General features: G+C 34.6%; 1 protein-coding gene and 1 long non-coding RNA gene across 6 annotated transcripts in view; one reads left to right on the top strand and one right to left on the bottom strand.

The window, feature by feature from the left end:
* ANKS1B (ankyrin repeat and sterile alpha motif domain containing 1B) overlaps positions 1-26,715 on the top strand; it is a 407,202-nt gene that overhangs the window by 91,695 nt on the left and 288,792 nt on the right. For all 5 annotated transcript variants that reach the window (XM_085223686.1, XM_085223680.1, XM_085223692.1 and 2 more), the window contains exons 9-10: positions 5,009-5,149; positions 23,694-23,859. In XM_085223686.1, coding sequence (XP_085079812.1) covers positions 5,009-5,149; positions 23,694-23,859 — 307 coding nt within the window. The remainder of the gene's footprint in view (positions 1-5,008; positions 5,150-23,693; positions 23,860-26,715) is intronic.
* On the bottom strand, positions 2,291-25,864 carry LOC146545283 (uncharacterized). The gene is made up of 3 exons (XR_014883260.1): positions 25,272-25,864; positions 11,855-11,993; positions 2,291-2,429 (listed from the first exon to the last, which is right to left on the bottom strand). It is a non-coding gene; the product is annotated as an uncharacterized LOC146545283 (long non-coding RNA).

Below are 26,715 nucleotides of genomic sequence, written 5' to 3'. Positions count from 1 at the left end.
CACAGAATATCTCATGCTGATTTCTGATGTAGCCCAGCATCTCTGTAAAATTTCATCTGTGATTTTGATATAGAGAAGAAAAGAGGACCACAAAGTTAGCAGTCATATTGGAGAAGTTTGCATCGTGCCCTGCATCTCACAGAGGTTGTATCAGAGACATATACAGAACGCTATTTGCCAACATTCAGCAGCTTGAAGTACAAGATTGCCCTTCTCCTGGCGTTCTCTCCTGGCTAAATACAGGAAGTGCAAACAAACTCTAATCATGCTCACAGCATGACAATGATGAAAGAAATGTAAAAAAAGGAACTTATTTGTGAAAGAAATGTGCAGTGCATGGTGGAGGACGAGATAATGAGGATGGAAAATAGAAAAACACCAACCAGGGTGAAGGGTGTCTTGAAGAATGTGAGAAAGGTATGCCCAGGTCTCTAAAGCATTTCGCTGTCATTTTGTGTACAAGACATAGCAAGTCTTGTGAGTTTGCTTCCTGCTGGGATCCTTACTGAATCCCAGAAGGGTGCATTTGGTTGATGTAGGGAACCTCCTGTGGAAAAATAGTTATTGATGGTGTTACAATTTATGCTCAAATGCTGCTTTATTCTCTTCTACAGTAAGCATTTTCCTGAGTACATCCTGGGCAATGGCTGGGGGTGCGTCAGGAACCTTGTGGCCAAGGGAGCAGTGACAGCACAGCACACTTCTTGGCTCAGTTTATAGAGGATATTCAGGAATAGGTTCCTTCCTTATTAGTTCCTCATTCACTGTAATGTAAATTTAGACTATTAGATAAAGAACTGCATTCATGGTTATTTCACAGCATTATTGCTTATCCTTTTGGGCAGATGAAGAAGTAGAGGCATGCATCTGCCACCCAGTGGTTAGGATCATATGAAATATTGGCATGGTCATATGTTTGTCAAGGCAGTTTGCTCTTCAAGAACAAACACAAAGTTATGTTTCTTTTCCTGTTGACATTTAAGAGTGGAAGAGACTTTCTCTGCTTTTTTTCATCTCTACTTATTAACCTGTCTGTTGCTAAATATTAGCTTGTTTTCTTATATCAGGAGGGAGACATCAGGTTATTGTGATCCTCAACCTGGTGTACATAAATATATTAGAAGAACAAATAGCCTGTTTACAGAATGAAATACTATTCAGTGTAAAGTTACCTACTGGGACAATTCTGCAGTTTGTGTAAATGAAGACATAAAGAGGAAGAATTCCATACATAAATTTTCAAAGACGTAATATAAATTCTCATCAAATTGGTAGTTATGTCTCAGAACCAGTGAAGTATGAAGAAATCTTGGCACTAATTATAGCAGCCCAGTGCTCTTACTTCAGGTCTTGCTATTCTCTCATTGCTGTATTGTTATTCTCTCTCTTTTTTATACACAGAAAATTCATTTTAGTCTTGCACTATTTTAAGCAGTTTATATTACTTATTTTAATGTCTCAGTTAGAATATAGCTGTCATTTATTAGATGTTGTATTCTGCATAAGTGTCTGGTGATTTCCCTACCAATTAATACTTTTTTACAGATCATATCTGATACCTTTTAAGGTTTTCTGTCTTGATTTGTTTGAGGATCTATGATGCTTACACTATTGCCTCTTTTAACTTACAGAGTTGGCTTTTTTGAAGCTTAGTACCACAGGTTATGTTGACTTCACCGTTCTGTAATGTCAAAGTCTGTTAATTGAGCAACTGTGATCTAGGTGGCATTTTCTAGCTACATTTTCTGTTCCTTTTTTTAGTCAGAAAAGGCATATATAAAAGGTTCATAATTGTGTCTATTTTTCTTCAGAGGACAGAAAGCTCTTCCTCTCTTTTTATTTCTTTTTTTTTTTTTTTTTTTTTTTTTCTTCTGGGAAGAGGGCATAAATAACTTCAATTTCACTAAACCTCTCCCCACAGGGCTATTTCAAGGCTTCCCAGCAGCATACACAAAATTAGATTTTCATGTTCGAAGGATCTCTGAGGAGGTAAAATTAAATTTTACAACAGAATGGAAAAATGAGGGAGATCTGAGCAAAAATCAGGCTGGGAAGGGATAGCAGGAAAGTGGGTGGCCTGGGTTAAGGGTTTTGTGGTCTTGTGTGTCATTTTGAGATCCATGGATAGATTATAAGTCTTTCTACATCTCCCATCTGCCTCCCCCAGATGTCTCCATCTCCCTAGTGTATGCAAACCCACTCCTTCATTTGGGGGATTTCTGACTCCCCTTTTTCTCATGCAATCCTTCCCCTCTTTGCAGCTGTTTTTCCTTGCAGCAGCAGCTTGTCCTTTCTGCCTGTTGTCTGGGAAGAACCAGGCTTCTGGCATCTGGGGTTGGTGAGAAAAGTGATAGTGATAGCTGCTTGTTGGGCCTTCATATGCGTTTATCTTACTGCTTTCTTTTTAGTGCTCTATCTGTAGCAGAAATCTGGGAAAGAGAAAGCAGAAATCAGTCATTCAGTATGAAAAGATCCAGCCCTACTTTTCAGTTGTCTGTAAATTAGCCTGTATTGTGTCATACCTGGATGGCATCAGAGTACCAGTCAGTGTATTCCAAATGTTCTCTAATGCATTTTGACATCTGCTGGTCCTTTTTTAAAATGGTCAGGAGATCTGATTATAGAACATTTCCAATATCATCTCATCTATATTGATAGCATTAATTTAAATTTCTGTGATATGCATTCTATCTCTGTACTCATATATTGTGTGTAATGTAAATAATAGAATTCCCTCTTGTTCTGCTTGTTTACTTTTTATTGCTCAATAATATTTTTGCTATTATCATTTTCTACTTTTTCTGTAATAGTTAAATCTCATACGTTCTTCCTCAAATTTCATTATTCATCCTCTGTTAATTATTTTAAAAAATTATCTCCAATGCTGTGTTTAATTTTTGCCTTTAGAAAGCAAATTGACTATATTTTTTTCCCTGATTTGTTTTTAACCTCTTATATTTGCTTTTAAGATCGCAGTTGATGTGTGTTATAGGCTTTTCTGCACTTAGTAATGATGCAGTTCTTTGCTTTGTGCTCCAGGGGGCAAGAAGCACTTTGTTCTGTGATCCAACAATTCTGAAATTTAAAATATGAACACAAGGTAAACACTGTGGAAGATGGCATCATAAATAGATGGGAAGGACTCATATTCTGCTTCCTTTGTCTGTCCAAATGCAAAGCAGTAATAGTCCTTTATGACCGACACTCTGCAGAGTTAACCCAATCCTTTTAATAATCCCTGTAAGAAAACTGGTTGCTATGGGAACACATTCTGTGGTACCACTTGACTGTCAAAATAACCTCATGAAATATCTTGCTAAGAATGGCTTAGAAATCGGTTTAAAATAAAAAGTAAATAAATCCACCTTACTTGTGGCTAGATGCATGAAGTCTGCAACAAGGGAGCAAACATTTCCTACATGGGAATCAGACTAGTAGAGACAGGTATATCTGGTTTCTCAACCGTGGTGAGTGAGCTGACATAGAATTTAGAAATATTTATCATGCCTGAGTTAGTGATATACCAATCTGCTATGTGCATGAGAAGTTAGCAAAGGGTCCAAAGGCTAAATGAACCCCAGGTGTTACATGGTTTATTAACACCTGTCTGTGCAGTGCCTCTGCTTTGCTTGCCAGTATCCTTCAGTTCGTGTTCATCTTCAAACTGCTCTGCTGTTACTGCTCTTCTGTACCCCAGTACTTTTCCTTCTCCTCTGCATGCCCCTTCTTGCAGCATACTCCACACGTTTCTTTATTCTGTTGCCTAAAATAATCTGCAGTTAGGTGGGGTTTTGTCTGTTTGTTTGTTGCTTGAGCATAGGCCTCATAACGGTGCTTAATAGAGAGATTAATAGATGTGGTCAGCCGTTGATTCAAGCAGCATTATGCTGGCCACTCAAAAATCCAGCCACATCTGAAAGATTGCTTGACTAAGTATTCCTGGAGATAGAATTTGTTATCTGAATATCAGATGGACTTATTAAAGAAACGCCAAGAAGGTTAGGACAGCTATTACATGTACTGCAGTTTAACTATGGGCAAAATAATTATCTGTGGCATAGAGATCAAGTGTGAGTAAAATCAGCAATTTTTGTTGTCATATTTTTTTTAACGCCATATTTTAAAAATCATTTGTCACTGGTTTAAATTTCCTCCTCTGGAAACCAATAGAAGTTTCCATTGCAATTCATTTAGTTGAAATGAATTATCGTTCACACTAAATAACATAAATAAATGGAAAATGTCCACATATTCTGCTTTCAGCTGTCGTAAAAAAGATAGAAACGAGTTTAAGCAAAAATCAGGCTTATTCTGTTATCACTGAGGCCAATATGGAAGTCTTAATGCTCACAGCTCAATAGCTTTTTCCAGTACCTTTCAGGCCTTCTAGTTCGTGAAAAAAAAAAAGACAAATAATTTTTAAATATATATATATTTTTGTCAGCAAAGTATGCTAACGTGTTTGCTATTGGTAAATATCAAATAAAAATTGAAGCCTCACATTTTGACTGAATTTATCTTTTTTTTTTCCCCTATAAAAACACTGAATTAATCCATGCAAATGTAATGCAATTCCATTTTTATCTTATGAACACAACAGATGACTATTAAAGCAAGATACCCTTAGTTCATGCTATTTCCCTATAGAAAGATACTGTATTTTTAAATATCTCAGAGCTGTTCTCAACTTAATAATGATAATAATAAAGCAAATTTTCAATTAAAATAAAGTAGAAATTGCTAATTACATGATAATCAAGAAAACAAACATATATTACTATGTTCACTCAAGTTTAAAGTATAATTACAGGTAGCTCAACATACACCTTCCTGAGAAAGTGTGATTTTTGTACAACAGAATAATGGTTGAGTAATAGCTCTGTACTGAAATAGGAGGTTATCTTTTGGCATTTATAAAAGAGAGTCTTTCAAGTTCTTTTTATTAAGTGAAATGTTTCTTTACACTCTGTCTATGTTTAATTTGAAAGTACTGCTTCTTTATGTACAGAGGCCTTCTTCAATGTGTTTATCACCAAGAGAGGATGAAGAAGATGATGGAGGTGAAAATACTTGTGGTCCTTCAGGTTTATGGGAGGCATTGACACCTTGTAATGGATGCAGGAACCTCGGATTTTCCATGCTTGCACAGGTATATGTTTACCTTTTCACCCTAAAACTCAATAACTATGGAATAGCTGCTTAATCTCTTCTCTGCCTGACCTTACAGTCATTTACAGGCTTGCCTTATCCACTTCAGAATTGTTACCTTCAGTCTTCAACTTCAAAATCCAGTTTTAAAATGAAATGTTCCTGTTGTAATCCTTTTCAGTTACCCAGCTGACTTTAATATTCAGACTGTTTGATAATTATTACCACTATTTTAGATTTTATGTTGCATAGCTTTCTCATCTGATTTAATGTGGCAAGACATTTTGCAGTCCATAGTTTCCTTTGGGATAAGTTCTCTATTTTTGACCAGCTTCTAATTAATGTAATGATATCTCAGCTACTTTCCTTATAGAATTAATTGAGGACATCATACATAACTCAACTGATGTAAGAATACAGCCTAAGTCTTCTCTTTGAAGATTATGTAAGTTGAAAAAAAAAAAAACAAAAAACAGTCCCCTAACATTTTCAAATACTCATGATAATACTGGGAATAAATAAAAATGGATTATATACTTGGGTCTAAGACACAGCAACTCAGAGCAGGCCAGTTTGCAATAATCACCAAGGCGTGCCAACAGCTGTGTCCTCAACAAGTGATCCTGTACTGCGACAGAACAGGATGATGCTTATGGCTGCTTCTGGGTCTCCCTTGTACTCTTCCTCCTCTATAGCTTAGCACTCTAAATTCTATGACATCTTTCCTGAGCTTTTTTTGTAGCATTGGATGGAGGTCTGCCAAATTTCTATTTAGAAATGCCTGGGGTTTTGGGTTTGTTTTTTTTTTTTTTTGCTTTTTTCTTTTTTTTTTTCTTGGTTGCATCCTTATTTGGCACTGTGTTTAATGAGCTTTGTCAGAATCCTGTGTACCAGATTGGAATTAGAATCCTGTCTCACCACACTGTATACACTGTTGCTTTCATACCATGACTGTACCTTTTATTCCCCTTAGTCTCATGAGACTTGCACCTGTTTGAAGTCAATGCTAAGGCTTCCACTGCAGTCAGTGGAAACAGGATACGGCAACTAATGTACTTGAATAACAATGAGCACTGTCCTGTCTTTTTATAAGCTGCTTTTGTACTCCATTCCACTTTCAGTAGCTTTTTTCTGCTTCAAACTATCTATCATTTCAGACATTTGGCAAGGTGTAGAGCCATTGGAGTTATCCTGATTTACAATAGAAGCTCAGTAGTTAATAATTCCTCATTTTTATGAATTTGTTTTGAAAAATAATTTTTAAATGGAATTTTTCTTCTCTAAGTGTGTATTAACTGCAGTTTAATTATTGTTAAACTTTCCTGTGATGAACATATGTGTCATTTTGAAGTGATTTCCTGATTTTTAAGAACCTTCTCTGTTCCTAGTTTCTTTTTAACATAATATATATTTAAAGAATGTTACAGAATTGAAGAATGAATTTGAAAAATAGTATGAAGTTAGCCTGGTTAGTATCTCTCTCTCTCTCTTTTTTCTCTCTCTCTCTTATTTTTAATAAAGAGATTAATTTCAAGAAGGATGTAAATTTTAAGATAGTGACTACTGAATTAGTATGATTCTTTGTATTTCAGTTTTAAACTCAACTTTGCAATAACTCATCTTCCTTGCCCTGAAAACTCGCAACACTTTTAATTATGGTTCTTAAAAAAGAGAGTATATTTAATCCCCATTCTTTCACAGAATGATATAATATCTTTCTAACTCATTTTTCTCCATGAGAACTGAAGATGGAGGTAGAGGTAGTATTTAGTTTTTATTATTTTTCTTTCTTATACAAGAAAATAAAGAAACTAGCAGTGAAAAATTTCAAATTTACAAGTTGTTGAATTCGGTTGAAAAAGTGTTACCGTCACTGTTTGTGGTTTTTCAGACTATTAGCTCATCAGTGGGATCTTCCAAAATTAATTCAAATTGCAGCAGAGAGTATCTTGTTCATAGGGATGCAGAACACATGCTTTTTCTTTCACTGTTTAGAATAGGACCAACATGTTGAATTGGCCGGAAAAATTATGATGAATACATACTACAACAGTATGTTTTAGATAAAAGTACAAAAATATGCTTCTGATATTCATGTCAATACAGTGCCATGACAGAAAATGCAGATTTCAATGTGAATAAGGTAAAATAATTGTAGTTGTCAGTCTGTCTTCAAATCCATACTCTACTAAAAGGACTGAAATAGACAAAAAAGGCTCTGTGAATTACTCCTAAATACCAATGACAAGCTTCTTTTTCCTGGTCTCTTCTAGAACAGATTTTGTAGTTATGTAATTAAACTCCTTTTGCACATCAAAGAAGAACAAACATTAAATTGATTCTTGGTTTGTATACACAGTAAGAGGTACAATGACAAAGTGAATTTCTGGTGTGATTATGACAGAGTCCATCTGCGAGCTACTAAGCAGACAGTATGCAGTATGCCAAAGACAAGAGCATACAAACTTGATTTCTTTACTGTAGTTACAAAAAAAGGTCTTGGCTGGAGGTAATTCTCACATGCAGGGTGTAATTTCTATCCATACTATGCTGGGAAGTTTCATTTTAATAATGGCTGTTATATAAAGTTCTGTGTAAATTGTTTTATAACCTGGTATAGTAGTAATACTGGTATTCTCAGAATTGGCATAAGGACCTCTCTTATAGTCTCACCACTGGTGAAGTCTTGGAAGAGCTTGAAGTAAAAATCTTTCTGCTTTTTTAGAAGCTTCAGTGTTTTAGAAGTTGCTTAAGTCTACATATAAACAGAACAGTTAATCAACTTCATCCAACCCTCAAAATAATCAAAAGCCAGACTGATAGGATACCCAGCTGTATCTGTAGCTTTTAATTTCTGTTACTGTGGCAGTTTTTTGTGTTTTTTTTTCCCCAAAATTAATCTTTCTTTTTAAGCAGAAACTCCATCCTTTGTAAAATTGGTATGTACATTTTGGTGGAAAATACTGACTTCCAATAATGAGTATTTTATATCTGACAGGACCTTTCTTAGGAAGGTTCTCTATTCTGTAGTTGTAAGTCAATACGAAAGGAAAACTGTTATTCAGCCTGCATAACTGAATAACTATCTTGTAAAATTTCAGAATTTCATATAATCTGAAATATACGCAAGCAGAATAAAAACAAACTCGAAAACTTTCAATTATGTAAGCCCCCTTAAGTTGTATGTACTCTACTTCTTTGGCACTTTAAAATACTAGCATAGCAGGCTTTGTTGGGAGCAGTTCACTGTGCAGTGAAATGTTTGTTAAACTGAAACAGAATTTTTATAAATGACATAATAGTACTTCCACAGGTGCCTTCCATAGGTCTTCAGTTCTTGTAAATTCTTTCTGCAGTAATTACCAAGATTTTTAATGCTTTAATGTCTGTATTTCTTAACCATAGAAAAAGAAATGATGCCAATGAACTTTCCTCCTGTCTCAGATCTGGAATCAAAGAAAATGCTATTTCCCATACAGCTTTCTCTCAGACTAGCCATAGAAATAGGAGATATGTGGCAAGGTATAACAACTAGCTGGGGAGGTCACACTGTGCTCTAGATAACTACTGAAATGAAAACTGAAATATGATCCTTAAAAATGTAGTTTTTAACAGTGCCTGGTTATCATGTAAAAGCTAGAAGCCAAGTCTTATCTTTGTTACTGACCATTTAAAGGAGGGAGCTTTTATCAAGAGAGTGGTAATTCTGCTAAATATAGAAAGCTGTGCTGAATATGAAAGTTTAGATGGAGAAGTAGCACACTCAGCTAAATATCTGTGTGGGTACTTATGAGGATCTCCAAAGAAAGGCTGGCAGGACAGAGTTCAGCAGATGTTTGGGTTGCAGAGAGATCTGGACAAGTTACAGAGCTGGGCAATCACCAACCACATGATGGTTAATAAGAGCAGGTTCCAGATTTTGCACCTGCAGAGGGACAACCCTGGATATATACATATAGACTGAGCTGCTGGAGAGCAGCACCACTTAAAGGAATTTGGGGGTCTTGTCTGCTAGCATGCTGAACGAGAGACAAGGTCTGTGGGCTTAGTCAGGAACCAGGGCCAGACCATGGTAATGAGGTAGATCTGAAGTCAAGCTAGTCTGCAAGTCCTTGGCTAAAATACAGTTGTTACAGGGTTGCAGCAAACTTAGAGACTGGTTCTCTTACAATTTATCTGAGGCAGGAACTGGGACCATGAACAGAGGTGTGGGAAAGGTCCTCTGATGAGTCTGTTCAGGACATTAATCAGTAGACTCAGAACTGTGACAGATGCTGATGAAATTGATTAAATACATAAACTGGAAACAGAATTGAAATAAAGTTGTTGTTTGGCCTATTACAGCACAAAATAAGCATAAGACCAAGAAGGAATTCTTACTTTCCATGCATTTCATATATAGAGTTTCCATATCAGCGTGTAAGCATATTTCATCTGCTTTTATAGCTACACGTCTTGGCTAGCATTTGTATAGGTAGTGTTCTTCCATAGACTTCTGTCCTGAAAATTCTCAATGCTATGTGCTTCAAGGGCAAATAGGATTTGTGAAAAGCTATGTTTGTGGGTCTTTGTAATGGTGTGATTGTGTGGCGCCAAAGTACAGGAATAACACTGGTGACATTGAGGGATGGTCTATGAGGAAGTGCTGTGCTTGTTGGTATACTCCTGGCTCTCATTTGAGCAAAGTTGTAAGAAGCAATTTGAACAGTTTGTCAAGGGCATTTATTTACTTTATTTATTGGTTAAGGGGTGCAAGGTGAGTGGGAAGAAATAAGTAGAGGTAGAACATTCTTGTTTGCCCATTAATAGAATTGTATCTTGTCTTTAACTTCTATTCCACAGTGCTGGTTAGTTTAGTATTCAGCTTCTAATATGTTTTTTCATAAAGCAACATACAAATGTACTATCATTTTCTTTGGAATAAAACAGCATACTCCAAAAGAGCTAAATTCTGTAGTTTCCACTCCATTTTCTTTTTTTACTCTCCATATTTCTCTGCTAAACAGGTGAAGTTAGCAGGGCTTGACGTACAAAGATAAATACAGAACTGTCTGTCATGTCAGAGAGATGAGTGGTACAGAGTCCTGTGTGAACACAGCAATATTATGTGTTTAAAATAAGCAATCTGCACACTTTAGTCTTGACAGCCATGCCAGCATATTTTCCTAATTGTGATATAAAGTAATAGTGAGATAAGGCAGGTTTAGCTATGTCCCATTTAGGAAGCTGCTGGATCAGCTTGACTGCATTGTCTCTTGAATGTGTTATATGTATAACTTAAAACCCTGACAGTTATTCCCTGTGTTTGATATGACAGCCAACTAGGATCACCACATGTGTTTAACTATTATAGCATAAAAGTAATGTCTGTAGAGAGTAGTGCTGTTACTACAGAAAAAAATGGAATTTTGATTTTAAACCTTTAAGCATAAAACTTCCTGTTACCAGCTGCCAGGAAGCATGCTACTTACAAAAGAAACAGATAGATATGGAAATATCTATACTGAAATATTTAAAGAATTGCACTGTTCAGTTAATGTCAGATTTTCATCTTTTTAGTAGCAATGGACAGGGAAAACTTTGCACTTTTTGAGACTGAGCTGTACTCAGAGAATTCATGGATTGCTATAAATAGGAACTCATAAACTCTTTGTCACAGGTTCTGCTGTGGAAGAGAAATTTCTCAAAAAAAATGTTTTGTATTAGGAGGGAAGGATGAGAAAGTGGACTCCATACTGCATTTATAGGTGATAAACTGTAGTGTTGTTTCGGTACCAGTGTAAATTCTGATAGGAATATTTAGAGTTCAGAGTTTGATGCATCAGTTAGTAGGATTGTATATTTAATGTCTTACTTCAAGCAGACCATCATCTCTGTCTTTTCTTATTTTTGTCATTTTAAAAAGCTGTTTCTAATGGGGAGGAATTTTATATTGCCAAATGGAGTAATTTTCCTACTTCACATGTATTTCCTTGATAGAAGCAGTTTAAAGTTGGTTCTATAGAAAATCTGACAATAACAATTATTATGTCACAATTAAGTTTAAAATCACAAAGTCAGTTTTGGATATATAAGAGATGAACAAGGAAATTAGGTAAGAAACTAACTCAGTTTTCACACCGATACGAAATAAATTCCTAGAAATGTCACTGGTACTGTCCAGAAAGAGATAACATGTGTCTCTGTTGGATAATATTAATATTGGTAAATTTATTAGGCATGATATGTTTTCATCTTGACATATTAACCCAGCTTGAACTTCTATTCTCAGCTGCCTCTAAAAATTTTTATAGATTTTAAGGTCAGTGTGAGTGTTGAATCTACTGTTCGAACAGAGTACAGAGAAGGGACCACAAAAAAAGGAGTATTTCTCCTTTGCTATTTAATAAGAGAAAACTGAAAAGCATATTTTTAACTAAACATTCTTGGCTAAAGCATTTGAATAAAATGTACCCAAGAAATTGTGTGTCATCCTTCACTTTCATAATGACTTTCTCTCTCAGTGCATTCAGTGGAAGAACATTTCAAGTTAGACTGGTGAGTAAACTAATTTGGCTAACATTACTTGGTGTTAAAGTTCACCAAAATTAGAAATAGGAAGCCTTGAGGTATTACCTAACTTATATGTTACAGAGAAAGGAACACGTTATCTTGTTTGGTGGAATACTAATTTGATAAATGGTAGTATAGATAGAGATGAAGTTACCTGCTGTAGGAAACCTGCTGTAGCAGGTGTTTGGGCTTGATGATATCCAGAGGTCCCTTCCAACCCCTACAATTCTATGATTCTGTGATTATCTTCCAGAGACCACCATTAGCCAGGAAAATTTTGGGAAACAGCATACCTGAAACGTAAATAGCCAGATTAAGATTTTTATGTTTTCTATAATATTTTCCTAAGATTTCGAGCCTTTAGGTAAAAATATGGTTATATTTTCCTAATTTAATAGACTAAATTGTGAGTTTGTTTAAATTGTATTGATGTGGAAAGAAATATTATCTATTATTTCTGTTACACTCATGATTTTCAGTGTTGTCTCTTCTGCGGTAAACTGAAGCTTCATTGGTAATTTCAGGAACATGCCACCCACACACTGAAGCAGCTACTGAAAAGTGCAGTATGTATTCTGGCTAGAAAGGATCAGCAGGTGATGATTGTATCCTGCTAAACAGCAATAGGAAATAAATATATTGGAAAAAATGCTGCTTATTTTAGTGGTATGCTAGATTTTCTGATTTTGCTTTAAGGAATGAAGCTGAGTATTTTGTTCTTGTACATAATATGTAACTACTTAATTTCCAATATAAATTTCCAGTTGCTGATGACTTCAGATGTCTTGTGGCATATTCATTTTTACTGTGTTAGTAAGTTGCACATAAATGTTGCAATCTACTAATCCTTAAGTATTTTCAGAATTGACTGGTCAAGCCTGAGCATCCTGTGCTAATGGTTTACATAGGCCTGTTTTGACTAAAATGTTGGTTGAGATGCCTTCCAGGAGTCTCTTCCATAAAATTATACACAATAATCTGGATGCTATAGTTCTCTATAAAATACCTCAAACAAGCTCTGTTTTTTGAATGTTTTCTAATGACTGACCAGCACTGTGTAAGTCTGGGCACTGCTGGTCTGTGTCATGTCTTGGTATGATCATGAAACAGCAAAATGAAATGGGAAAGACAGAGAAAGAGTAATCAAACAAAAATGGAAGTGCTGATGTATATCAGAAGTCATATGATTGATAATCATGCTGATTTTCAGGACAGACTTAATAGCTGTTAAAAATATTCAAATGAATGTACAAGTTACTGCTGAGTTGTACATCATCATGCTCCTAACTAAAACGGGGCACAGTGATGGACTGGAAAGATCTTAAATGCTGCTTTGTGGTTTGCAATTTAGTGGTACTCAGACAACACACTTTAAGGGAATGTTTGTGCTTTCAGTACAGCCTGACAAATTAAGGGAAAAGAGAAGAAAATACCAACTTAAATTGCACAGCAAATGGATAGCAATAATGCATAAAAATAGTTTTGTACATGAATGAAATTCATCTTTACATGAAAAACTTAATGTTAGACCTTCAGCTGCCTCATAACAGAAATATTAAAGCATACTCTTGAAACCTGAATACGTAGGAGTTTAGTCTACCCAAAATGTTCAATACTACATTTTGTGGAATAAAAGCCATGATAAATGCCTTGTATTTGTTTCTATAATAGTAACAGGATATTTATTTATTTATTTACTTACTTACTTATTGGTGGTGTACAGATATGTTTGATAACTGCTGACAAGGCAGTGCTGGAAATTGAGAGAAAGATTTTTTTTCTCCAGTTCTTATTAGTAGGGAAAATAATGGCTTCATAGGTCAGGGAGAGTAAGTCCCTGAAGAAGTCTGTAAACTTGATAGAACCTGATTTCTTACTGAAGAAAAGATCTGACTGACAACTGAGCATTTAAAAAGAACTTTATAACCTGTTTCTGTAAATCCTTTCCTACCGTACAAAAGAGATTGTGTGCCTTGGTTTTAATGTCATGCTGGACTGTTGTATTTCACTGAACATTTCTTCTACCATGAATATCTATTATACTTTAGTAATTTGTTGAATCAGATAAACTCTGATTCAACAAATTACTAAAGCCTGCTTAAGCATAAGCATTCCTTTTCTTAATCCCGTTTGGGCTTCCATTTTTCAGGAGACATGTATTCACAATATTCCAAACTTAATTTAAGGCTAAGAATTTCCAACAATCCCAAGCTGATTTTAATTAATTGTTCCCAGTATTTAGTAATTAATATGAAATCATGAATTGCAAGTCAAACAAAATGAAATTGAAGTTAATGATAGTTCATGTTTAAGGAAAAATGGGAAATAAGATTATATTGCTGTATTTTTTCATGATCATGTATTTTGAATTTGTTTACAAATAGAAAATGTGGTCTGCTAATTCTGGTCAAATAAGTCTTTCAACCTTCTGGCCTCCACAGGAAGACAATTCAGCTAGGAAATGTGGAAGTTATTTTTTATGGTTTTCTACCTAGAATGCTCGCAATCATTTGTATTGCTATAGAATGCAAATGCTCAGTTCACATTCTAGAAACAGTAAACAGTCCTGATATTTTACTGTAATAGGTAGAAATAACAGTGACCCTATTGCAATGTAGAGAATAGTTGTTTTTCTTTGAAAAAAGGAGATTAAAAGCAAACAAACAAGTCTTACACAAGTTTCTCCCTATAACCAGAACAATCCAACCAGAACAAACATTTTGCAGAGTTCTTCAGCATAAAGGATATACATATGGAGACATGGACGCAAATTAAAAATTTGACAGTAACAAGTTGACTATATAATTTCAGTTGATATTATTACATCCTAGTTTTCAATTCACAACATTTTATACTATGAAAAAGATGAGAGAAAATAGAATCTTTAAGGAATGTTAAATTCCATTTAGTTCTACCTAAATTTGAATTTATCACAATTAGGTCCATAACTCTCAGGTAGTAATTTACACTCCCTTATTCTCTAAGTACCTGTAGCACGCTAGTTTTCTCTCTAGTTATCCTTTCTATCTGATAGATGCTTAAGTTCTATATAGGCATAAGGCTTTTTGAGTAAACTATTGTAATCCACTTGTATGTGGAGAGTGGCCTAAATCCTGATTCATTCAGATTGGTTTTATAGAGTTATTGTTTTTTCATTGGGATGAATAAATATTGACAGCAGAAAGTTCATTCAGAAACCCATCTGGAAGCTTGTGTTCTCTTTATCAATGAGAAAGGATAGACATCTCTGATTCAATTCATTTCTATTGATTGCTATTTTATGTTGAACAAGAAGCCACTGGAATTCAGCCAGAGAGGTGAAGTAGAGGGGTGCATTTGACTACTTACCTAGCCTTAGAGCTGATTTTGTGTTAAATTAAACACAGGATCCCTTACAGAGGGTGTATAGCTGACAAAGCAACAGGTTTGCATGTGCTCCTTTCTACCCACTCTTGAGGACAGCCAACTTAACCATCTTTCTTCTGAGAATAATTATTTCTCATTCCAGATTCAGTGACCAAAGAAGAACTGCAGTCTGAATAGGATGTCATTTTCAGTCTGATTCAGGTGATTAAGACCCAGAAATTGGTTCTACAATACATGCAGACTTTTTGCATTATAAATTTATTTTTCTGGCCAACTCTGTTTCCTCATCATATAACAGTGAAAGGATCTTGAGTTTTCAAATTTAGACTAGATGTCAGGTGGAAGTTTTTTACTGAGAGAGTGGTGAATTGCTGGAACAGGTTACTCAGAGAGACTGTGGATGCCCTGTCCCTGGAGGTGTTTAAGGGCAGGTTAGAAAGGATCCTGGACTATCTGATCTAGTACTTGATCTAGGGAAGATGGAGCTTGATGGTCCATGGGGTCCTTTCTAACCCATATTCTCTGATCCTATGTTTTCTGTGATTCTCTGTAACTTTAAGCATTTACATTGGCATTTTGAAGTTGAGTTATGCGATTATTGAAATGCATAACTTAAAGCATTAGAATCAGTAGGTAAAAGAGCTTTATGTACTCTTTAGCATTTTGTGTAACACTGACTAGCAGTTCAAACGTGGAGGAAAATTGAACAGCATTAATGGAGAATATCTGCAATAAAAGCTGGTAGGACTGCAAATCTGAGGTGAGATTCTTGGATTCTGTCCAAACAGAAGTCAAATTCTTTCTTAGGTTCTTTTAAGCAGGAATATTGCAGTAAAATTATAGAAAGCTTTCAAATACTGTCAAAAATGCAGCGAGATTTATTTTCTAACCTTTATTAAATGATTATTCTATAAAATCACAACATTTTTGGTTTCTATATGCAAAAAATAAGCAATAAGTAGATTATCACACCATAGAGATTGTAACAAATAAAGCTTAAACAAGTCTCAGTACAAACTGATGTAGCCCCTTATAAGGAAATAGCATGTTGGCTAGACAAATGTTTCTTCCTCATTGATGCATAAATTATAGAGCTATGTTGATGTGTAGTCCTTCAATCTTATCCAGTTGAGATTAGCCTAGTGAAGTCAATCCTTGAAGAATTGAATAAGAAGGCAATATCATAGAGTAGTACCAGATCATGGAACTTGTATCTGCAAATAGACATGTTAAAAACTTGCTAATGTTGCAAGTTTTAGTACTTTTTTTGGTGCATATTTGGCCAGGGAACTACATAGTACATCGAGTTCCATTGAGAATTAAGATTCTTAATAGCAGTTCTGAATGGGAAATTACTGTTCTTTGAAACAACAGCGTATTAAGATTTTTCTACTATACTGGTTCATGTTTCTCATCCTTTTTTAATGGCACAACTTACTTTCTGATTTCTGAATACAGATTCTGACTTATGATATGAATTTACTCTCTCTCTGATTGCCTCTTATTATTAGGTTCCATTTTCACACTGCTGAAAATTATGCTCTAAAAATACTATGCTTTTGTAGACACTTGTTTAATTCTATGTAATTAGGAAGTGCATACCGAATTTTTCATGCATATGGGGACTTTTAAAGAATAACTTCAAAATACGCTACTTGCATTGATTTTGTATCTCACTTTCTCTGGGTGTATACCAGATAAAGAAATTACTCATAACAAAACTACTAATTTTTTTGTATTATGTCCTTCAGTAACTTCTGTATTCAGAAAAGTATTTTCTTGTTCTTTCTGTTTTACTATGGAAGCTCCATTTGAGTTTCTTTTCTGAGAGAGTCTTGGCTTACACTACTGCAGTAATAACCCTTATACCAAACACAGTTAATTTTTTTTCTCTTCATATCAAACTAGAAAAATTTTAAACATGGTAGACTTCTCTTCTGAAATGTTTATGTGTAGCTTAAATTAAATTTATTGTGTATGGCATCAAGCTATTGGTTTCTGTTGTGCAAATTTGTGAAAATTTGTACAATTTCAGAATAAATGGCATGGACAGATACTAAATATTTTCCAAAAAAGGCACAGATTATCAGTAACAAATTAGCACACTGAGATGGTAAAGCTTTCTTTGCAAAGAAACTGCTGCTCATAATCCTCTCCTTTTTTATTTTATTTGTTCTCTAGTCAAGTCAGTTTGCCGTTTGCCATTCCACGCTTATTTTCTGCTTTAGGTTAATAGAGAAAATTACTGTTTACACAGAAGACAAGGGATAATAGTTTTAAAGTAAAAAAGTATAGGTTTAGATTAGATAAAAAGAATTTTGCTGTGAGAGTGATGAGACACTGGAACAGGTTGCACAGAGGAACTGTGGAGGCCCCATTCCTAAGGGATGTTCAAGGCCAAGTTGGATAAGTCTTTGAGCAACCCGATCGAGTGCAAAGTATTCCTGCCAATGGCAGGAGGGTTGGAACTAGATGATCTTTCTAACCCAAGCCATTCTTTGATGTTATGAATCTATGAATATATTATACTTCCATATCTACCTAGATGTACTCAGTTCTTCTGTCTCCTCCAACTCATTTATTCATAGTTTACTGGCACTATAATTAACAGGAACTAATTTATAAAATCTGAGAAGATTCCAACCTGTCTGCTTAACACAAGGTAGTGATTGAAGGGAGTTTCATAACATTTTTGCTGTATTGCTTAATCCTTAGTAAAGTTTTGATTGGGCAGAAGACAAAATTTTCTTCAGAGCTGGACTGAGTCCATGGATCTTTCAGCTGTGGAAAGCATGCTGGCAAAAGGGTGAAGAGTTCACTGTCTTGTCTAAAGGCAGAATTCTGAATTCTTATTCACTCTTTAATTGCATATTTCACACCTACTCTTTCTCAGGCACATCTGAAAACATTAAAGAAGAAAACATTTATTTTATTCCCCTTGGGGAAGGCAATTTAATGGTGACTTTAAGAAAAAAAAAAAAAATCATGTGATTCTGATAATCAATCTGTCAATTTTTGACTGCAAACTACTGACATTTTTGTAAGTCAGGAAGTCTAGCACTCTCCCAGTAAATTCTTTTCTTTTGTGTTGCAATCCTTTTCTTAAAAGGAAAGCAAAACAAAAACTAACCAACCTCTGGAAAACTCTCTTCGTTTTTATCGAAAAGGTCTGATTATATAACAAATTGAGAAATATGTATTGTGTAAAATGTATCTTCATAGCTACCTTCAAATTTTAGGACTGTTACGAAATTAAACTCAGAGCCTGACAAAAGTATAAATGCATTTATTGATCTCTAGTAATGTGGAAAGCTGTTTCTTTCTTCTTCTGACCACAGTGCCAGAAGAGCCTTCCTCCTGTACTTCCGTGTGCTTTGAACTTTGAAACTTACTTACCTCTTGTAATTGTGAAATTATCTTCATTCATCTTCTGATGCATCACCACAGCTCCTCACTTTCTAATGATTTATTCTATCACTTAATGCAGAAAGTGGTGTATGAAAATAAAACCTTTTTTTGGGCCTTCCTTCATATATGAAGGTCTACCTATGAGATGATGAAATGATATTGGAATACTTGACAAAGACTAAAGAATTGTTTTTATTATCATACTTAACAATGTATAAATGTTTATTTTTTTCATCCTGATTTCCCTAAATTTATAGAAATTTGAGCTAAGTGCTTTTGTGTGTGTGTGTGTGTGAGAGAGAGAGAGAGTTTAAAACCTAAGCATAAGAGCTAAGCAACTTGCAGAGAAGCATTGTTTCCATGGAGCTGAGATTTAGACTCATTTTATCTGTTTAATATAATAACCTTCATTTTACGTGGGCATTTCACTATAGCTTGATATACAGGCAAGCTGTATTTTTTGTAAACAGTTTTGTTTAACATTGTTCATGAAAAAAACAGTGGAAAAAATGGAAGGATATTTAACCTGGAAATTTCTTTCTAGTTTTTAATTGCATTTTGTTCAGCTAAACTAAGACTCATTCATTAAACCAGTTACTGCATTATGCTACATTGTCACACACAGCCATTAGCATTTGCATAAATGAAATTATTTAGACTTGCAGTACATTCTTTGTCATAGTCAGTTATTTATTAGAGGAATCATCTACTCTCTTTCATGGCCTGGATGTCGCATGCATAGGAAAATGTGTTGCATGACTACAACAATCTAGCTTCATTTGAAATTCTGAATATCTGCCAGAGAAAATTATGAAAATTCTCCATAAAATACAGTGATATGCTCCCGCTGTGAGGTTAACACTGCATTCATTATGCTCACAATGTACCCATCTTTTCAGACATTTGTAATTTGGGCTACATTAGCTAATTTTATATTGTGAAACTTTGTAAGACTCTTCAGCTCTTAAGGATTGACATTAGCAGACTTTTCATATGAAATTTTAGTTTTTAAGCAAGATACATGAAAATACACAACTGAAAGGAGAGGATAAAGCTACACTACTATCGCACTAATTGTGCCATATCGATAAGAATGCTCATTTTTTTTCTTGAACAAAAATTTGAAAAAGAAAATTCAACTTTTGTGAATGGTTTCTGAAAAAATAATGTGTCTTTATTTTACATTTCTAACAATATGAATATACAGGAAAACAAACCTCTCTTTTTTTTTAATAAACATTTTTATCAGCTCTTGGGATAACTTACTGAAACTTTATCACAAGAGCTGTTCCAGGTACTGGTCAGAAAAAATTCTTTTGGATAACATTTAGTAGTATTACAACAGCAAAGCCATGATTTCAGATGGTTGCAAAAAGGGTAAACAAGACTACTTTTAAAAGCTGTATTTTTAATACTTTGTGCAACCAGAGTAGATTCTCCAATGTCATAACCCTTAAATGAGATTACTGAGGATTTTCCAAATTTTGTAATATATCATGGAGTGAACCTTATTATCTATTCTGTGACAAATTACATATCCAAATGTTTCTAGCTGTCATAACAAGGAACATTCATCATAGTTTGATTCATGAAAAATGATTTTAATTACACGATACTATACAAATGGCTTTGGTTAAATTATTTGAAATAGATAAAGAGAATTTTTATAGCCATAAAATTGCAGTACTATTACCGCTTTGTTTCAATACAGAATAAGTCAAAATAAATATTTCACTATCTAGTTGTGGTTGTAAGTTACAATGACACAGGAAATATTTTCAGTGATTTATTCTCAGTATGTTATCATGACAAACTCACACAACATTGCTGCAGTTCAGGCCTTCTCCTCACCACCTCATGTGTCCAAAAAATATCCCAATCTTCATTCATTGATCAGAAAGCCTCTTTAGGACTTCTTTCTTGAAAGAATTCCTGATTCATCTCAGCAGGCTTTGTGACTTATCAGGAACTGTGGGACGTATGAACTGTCCCGATTTGAGAACAGTGTATTACAGTTCATAAACACTGAGAAATAACAAACATGGTAAATGCATTCATTGCTCAGTTTCATGCTAGATTTAGGCTGGCAGTGTATTTAGGATCAATAACACTCCAAGGTATTTTAGTAGAAGTATCATAGTAATCTCTGAAATATTGGCCAGGTTGAATTTAGCCTACTATTGTGGAATAAATTCTAAGAGTTAGAATTTGATGGAAGTTCATCACTCCTTATATAAAAGAAGATATCTACAAGTGGCAGATAAATCACATTCTTCTTTTGTACCTTTATTAAAATACTTTTTCCATTAAAGGTTTTCAAGAAAAAAAGGAAAGCCTGTGTATCATACCTCAAGTCTATGTCTGTTTGCAGCTAATTAGTGATACAACCTTAAAGTTTTCTGAATTATCTGACAATAAGATCATTGAAATTGGCCACTAGTTAAACTCCTTCTAGACCAGTGTTCTTAAATTACCTTTTAAAGTATAAACACTCTTAGGGAAAACATTCCACATATTTTCTTAAAAAAAAAAAAAAAAAAAATCTCAAGCCTAAAATAATTTTTTTCTAATCTATTTGATTCTCACTAGGTGTTTCACATAAGTTGTGATGGCAGTTAATATTTACTGGCATAATTTATTGATATTGAGGCTTATGTAAATTGAGATGTGGTAAGTTTTTAAATAACAGGATTGAGTGTAGCCTTCAAATGTAAATAGCCTAGACTCCAAGAGGTCAACTCATTCTTGTAAGAAAAGTAAGAGAATCTAGAAGGTAAAGCTTGCCAGAAACTTGGAGAAAAGGCCTAACTCAAAATCTTGTAATTTTTGAAGATACACCCTTGGTATGGAATGCTGTTTTCACTTATATGAGGGCTGCTTCAAAAATAATACCTCCTATTTTATTATGTTGGCCTGAAATGTGAGAGTCAGATGTTGGTGGTATGGCATTAGAGGTTTGAGCCCTCCCAACAATATTCTGTTACATTTTGTCGCCATGGAATACTTGACAGTACAGTAGCAGTCTTACAGAATGGTGTCTGACATGGAAGTACATATAAAGCTAAGGTGTGGAACTGAATTTCTCCATGCAGAAAAAATGGCATCCATTGACATTCACTGACACTTGCTGAACATTTATGGAGACCAAATAGTGGAAGTGAGAAGAGTGGGGTTGTGGGTTTCAGCAGTGGCAACAGTGGGTCACCCCCACTCGTGTAGATTTTTAGTAGTGCAGCATGCAGGCTTGTGTTCATTGCTGGCCCAAATGCACAGCTAATGGTGGTGACTATGTTGAAAAATAGTATTTTGTAGCTGAGAATTTACTGAATCAAGTAATGTTATTGCACTTTTTGTATCTGTTGTAGTTTCCATGGAAATAAATAGAAGGCGTCACTTTAGGAGCAACCTACATATATATCATCACTTGCAATCACCGTATATATATTTTTATAAGCAAGTTCAGTCCTGCTGGCCAACAGTCACAATCCTTTTTCTTTCCCTTTCTGTTTTCTAGTCTTTTCTGTGCTTTTAATTACAAATGAGATACATTAGACTATTTTCAGTATTTTCAGAAGAGACCCAGTTTGCCAGAGGCCTTTGAGTAAAAGGCATGGTGTTTCCCTGGTGTGTTACCTGCAACTTGAGCCTCATATTGCTGTTTATTATATTATAATCTAATTTATATTGTAATAGGATGGACGGCTCTTATACTTTCCCAGTGACTCACACACTTTCAACCTTTCTCTCTTTTTCTCTTCATTCTGTGGAGTATACATCTTATCTTTTCAACTAAATACTTATTTGAATGTACTGAGCACAGTATATTACCTTTATAAATTTTAATTTCAAATAAGAACTAATTCTTAGTTCCTGATAGTGGGTACTCAGTTATATTTGTAATCTTGAACTTTTTACAGAAATTTGAGATTGAATTATCTCTAATTTTTTAAAATTAAAATCAGATTACTTTGATTTCAGAAGTAAAGATTACTCAACTATAATGGAATTGTATTTCTTTAAGAGATTTTTTGGTAGAGATGAAATATCTAGGACATATGTAGTAGAGTTATTGTAGAATTCCTGCACGTTGCAGTGGGTGAGGTGAGACAACAGAACTGATATTATTGAGAAGATTGCTGAAGCTTTCAGTCTTAGAAAATAAAATCACATTACTTGATGCCTGATACTTTAAGATGATTTTATGTAATCTGCTAACATTTAACATGGATTGGTTAACAGCTAAAAAATTTCTCGAGTATGCTCAGTGCCTACAAAATGAAGTGCACGTCACGTTACAGCAACCAGAAGAGTATGTTTCTTTCTTCCAGCAATGAGATCTTTCTGTTTGTCCTTTTTGCTACATGCACTCTTTCTAATTAATGCTTAACATCTTCAGTTAGTTTTCATTAGATAGAATTCCAGATGATGTAATTATTAACTTTATTTTGATTCAAACTTAAAGTTCTGCTTGGTGTACTATTGTCACATTTACTTTTTTATGGAGTGAGTTCATAAGAATTTATTTGTCAGTGGTTTACATTCCAACCATTTTCCCAGTAACCTCTCCACTTTTATGTATCTATTTTATTGTATGATACTTGATTTATGTACAGTCCTTGACATTTCCAGTCATCCATATGTCCTATATATTTAGGATTATGTCTTTGTCTATACAATTCCTTTCTTCTGTGATAAAAAAGAAGTCACAAGTCCACTAATGCTGTTGAGACTTGATAGTATATTCTTAATGTTCTAAAGCACAGGCAGTCTGCTTGATGGGACAGTTCAGTATACCACTGAATCTTCTGGCTAATGTCTTTTTTTCCCTTCCTCAACATTTCCTAATGGTGGGGATACTTTCTATGTATAAATGTTAAGAGACTTTGTGTCATTGTTGCTGCTCATTCAAGTATACAGAAGTAATTCATCTTTATATCCTGGGATTTTGCCATCAAAATACAGCTTTTTGTGAATAAAGGTATTTATTTATATATACATGTACTTTGTTACAAATAAAATAACATTTAAACAAACAAAAAGAAATGTTATCATTGTTCAAGCAAGCAAATAATCATTCCAGTCTGTTAAAATTTGTATTTTGGCAGAACGTGACATTTAACTTGTTGAATGGTAAGTCCTGCTAGCCAGTTACCGAACCTGGTTCTTTTACCGTCACCTGAGAATTCTCTCTCTTACCTAATTATTCTTTTGCATTTCAGGAATCTTATTCAAAGAAGAGAGGTTATGCATTGGAAGGTATACCCTCTGTACCTCTGGATGCAGTTCCTTCAGAAAATGACAGCAGTCTTTGTGATTTGATAGACATAGCAGTGACCAAAAAGCCTTGTTCTTTAGAGATAGCAAGAGTATCTTCCTCAAGACCAGGTAACTCACCAAATAATTTTTTACCTAGTCTTTGGTGTAAGTGTAATGCAGTAGGCATAGAATGTCACCTGCTTATATTTTTAAGAATCAAATACTGTATTTACTTATCTCAGCATGATTATGGCTTTCATCAAACAACCATAAAAGCTTAATATCAGAATAAAGATTAATATCAAAATTCTGTAGGAGAGAAGATAAAGCAGAGGTTTAAATAATTTTATAGATAAATAGACAAAGACTGCAAAAAAAAAAAAAAAAAAAACATTAAAAATAGAATTTTTTTAAGCCCAGTTATTTGCAGTAAGCTATCTACCAACTTAATTTCTGTTTCTTAATGAAGTGCTTAGCAACAACATTATACAAGTACTTCAAAATTTAAAGTACTCCATGATTCCATGTTACATAAGGGAAGATCTGCTCCCTTTTGGAAAATGAAACACTGAAAAAGAATTGATAGAAAAATTAATAGATACTGAAATATCTTTTCTGTTTGGCAGACTGCTATTTGTATTACACAGGTTTGAACAGCAATGAGGCACAGTGATTATAAAACAATAACATTACTCTGAGTCAGATTAATGATATCTATAAGGACTCTGTTTACTCTGTTCTCCAAAATTAAATGCTCTCTTCCCTTACCCTTGTATGAACTCTTCATTAGTCACCACCTGGCACAGAAATTTCAGAATGTAATAGTTTCACTGAAAGTAATTGTATGGGGAGAGTGCTTTGACAAATGAGAGTTCTCAACAACACAGACCTATTTGAAATGGGCTGTTGACTTTTTGATTTTTGTTATCATGATTATGAATCATGATTTGGGAAATACACAAGAATGACAGATGATTATTGACTAACATTGCATTATATATTCTGCTTTTCTGCTTAAGTGGAAGCACCTTCTTGATTTCACTGGTGAATTGGAATTGAAGGAGTGAGAGATCTATATCAGACATAGTACATAAGGGCCAAAAATCAAGCCACAGCTTTAGATTCTACCATCTGAGGTAGAGTGGAGCATGACTCCTACCTCTTCAAAACACTTGGGCAGTAACAGGCTTGAGGGGATCTTTGTTACGAACAATGATCGAAGAGTAGCATGGAATAACATGCTACCCATATACCTTTATGATCTTTTCCATGGCATTTTATTTGGAAGACCCAGGGATAACATCCTTATAGTGTAGGTGCACCAAACAGACTAGAATCTGACCCAAACATCAGTATTCCTACTCATGTAACTGAAACTTTACTTTGCTGATTTTTTGGCTTTCATTATATAAAAAATTAGCAGATTGTACAGAACAGTCCTTAACAATGTTATCATTTGTCATTCAGTATAAAAAGAAAATGTCAGATTATCCTTGTTTTTCAGATTTCAGTGCTAGATTAATCACCATAAACATACTTACTGTGATGGGAAGATTGCTATACATTGCCACAGCCCCATAAATTGGCCGATGGCGTTCATTATCTTCTTCCATAGTAAAGGGGCTCGACTGCAGAGCTTTCCACTGTAATTAGCATGAAAAAATGCTGATAGATTTTTCATTAGTTAAAACACCAGGCTGCAGAAATGTGCAGTCTAGTGAACACAGACATTTTTCAAAGGCATAGTAAGTCCATTAAAATCAAAATAAAAACCAGATGCAAAAAAGGGACATTTTTAAACCATAATATGAAAATATGTATGTATGGTTAAAAATAAACTGTGTCAGATGCCCAGAGAATAATCAAAGAAGTTGTGAGGGTACCCATCACCTCTGTAATATCTAACAGGGTCAAGCTAGCAATAAAAATGTACGGTAATTCTTTCTGTCTTCATTTTTCCCATATACCTTTATGATCTTTTTCATGGCATTTTATTTGGAAGAACATTTGGCTGTATAGGTGAGCAGATCCCGAAATGTAATTTTATTTTAAGCTATAAATACAGTAATTATCTAACTGGCATGGCTTGTAAGTTGTATCTGTAATCATGTTGGCTGTTATCTTACACTAGAGATGACCTAAATGAAATCAGCCGTATCACTCACAGTTTTAAGTTATTTAATAATATGCATAATCGTATGCGAATGTCAGCCTGCCACTTTAGTACATGCACATTTATTGCTTGAATAAGTTATGTATGATTACAGAGATCACTCGTTTAAAACAAGGATCTAATTTGCATTCCTTTTTTACCCTGAATTTCCCTATTTTTGTCTCACTGAGAGTTGCTGACTTCGATAATGCTCTTTTTTTTTTTTTTTTTCAAACTGCTGTACTATGTCACGTGTTCATTTTAGAGCATGAAGCAGCATTTTTGAACATAAAATTGCATGTGTCAGTCTCCTTTCCCCAGGCGGGTGGATGCTTTGATGAACTCTCCCCACTGTCTGGGGCATTACTACCTCTTGCCAGTGTGACTGGCTGAACTCAGTCATTGAGTTCTCCTTCGCTTTACTGAGAGCAAAGGTCATTTTGGCTGGCCTTTCTAGCTGCAGAGCTGCATGTTGTAACTATTATCTGCCCTGCCAGTAAATTCCTGACAGGCTGGGAGTACTCAACTTACCAGCTCTCTCTGATCTTCTGAGGAAAATGAGAGACTGGTCTGTAGTTCTCTGTATTATTTTAAATTTCCCGAATGTTATTCCTGAACTAGTAGAGAATAGTACTCCATGGACCAAATGGCAAATGATTGTTAGGTATAGAGAATAAAACAGGAGAGAAAAGAAATGGTTTGTTACTTCCATTTCTGAAATCTTGCATTTTCTGTCTGATTGCTTGCCATAAATTAGGTTTACATCGTAAGAACAGTTTTATTTTTGGTTTATGCTGACAGCTAAAACAATGGCTTCACATTAGGATTGTCTA

This window comes from Meleagris gallopavo, chromosome 1, assembly GCF_905368555.1.
Source record: "Meleagris gallopavo chromosome 1, MGAL_WU_HG_1.1, whole genome shotgun sequence".
NCBI classification, from domain to species: domain Eukaryota; kingdom Metazoa; phylum Chordata; class Aves; order Galliformes; family Phasianidae; genus Meleagris; species Meleagris gallopavo.
Note: the sequence above shows the minus strand (reverse complement) of the source record. Positions and strands in the feature narration are given on the sequence as shown.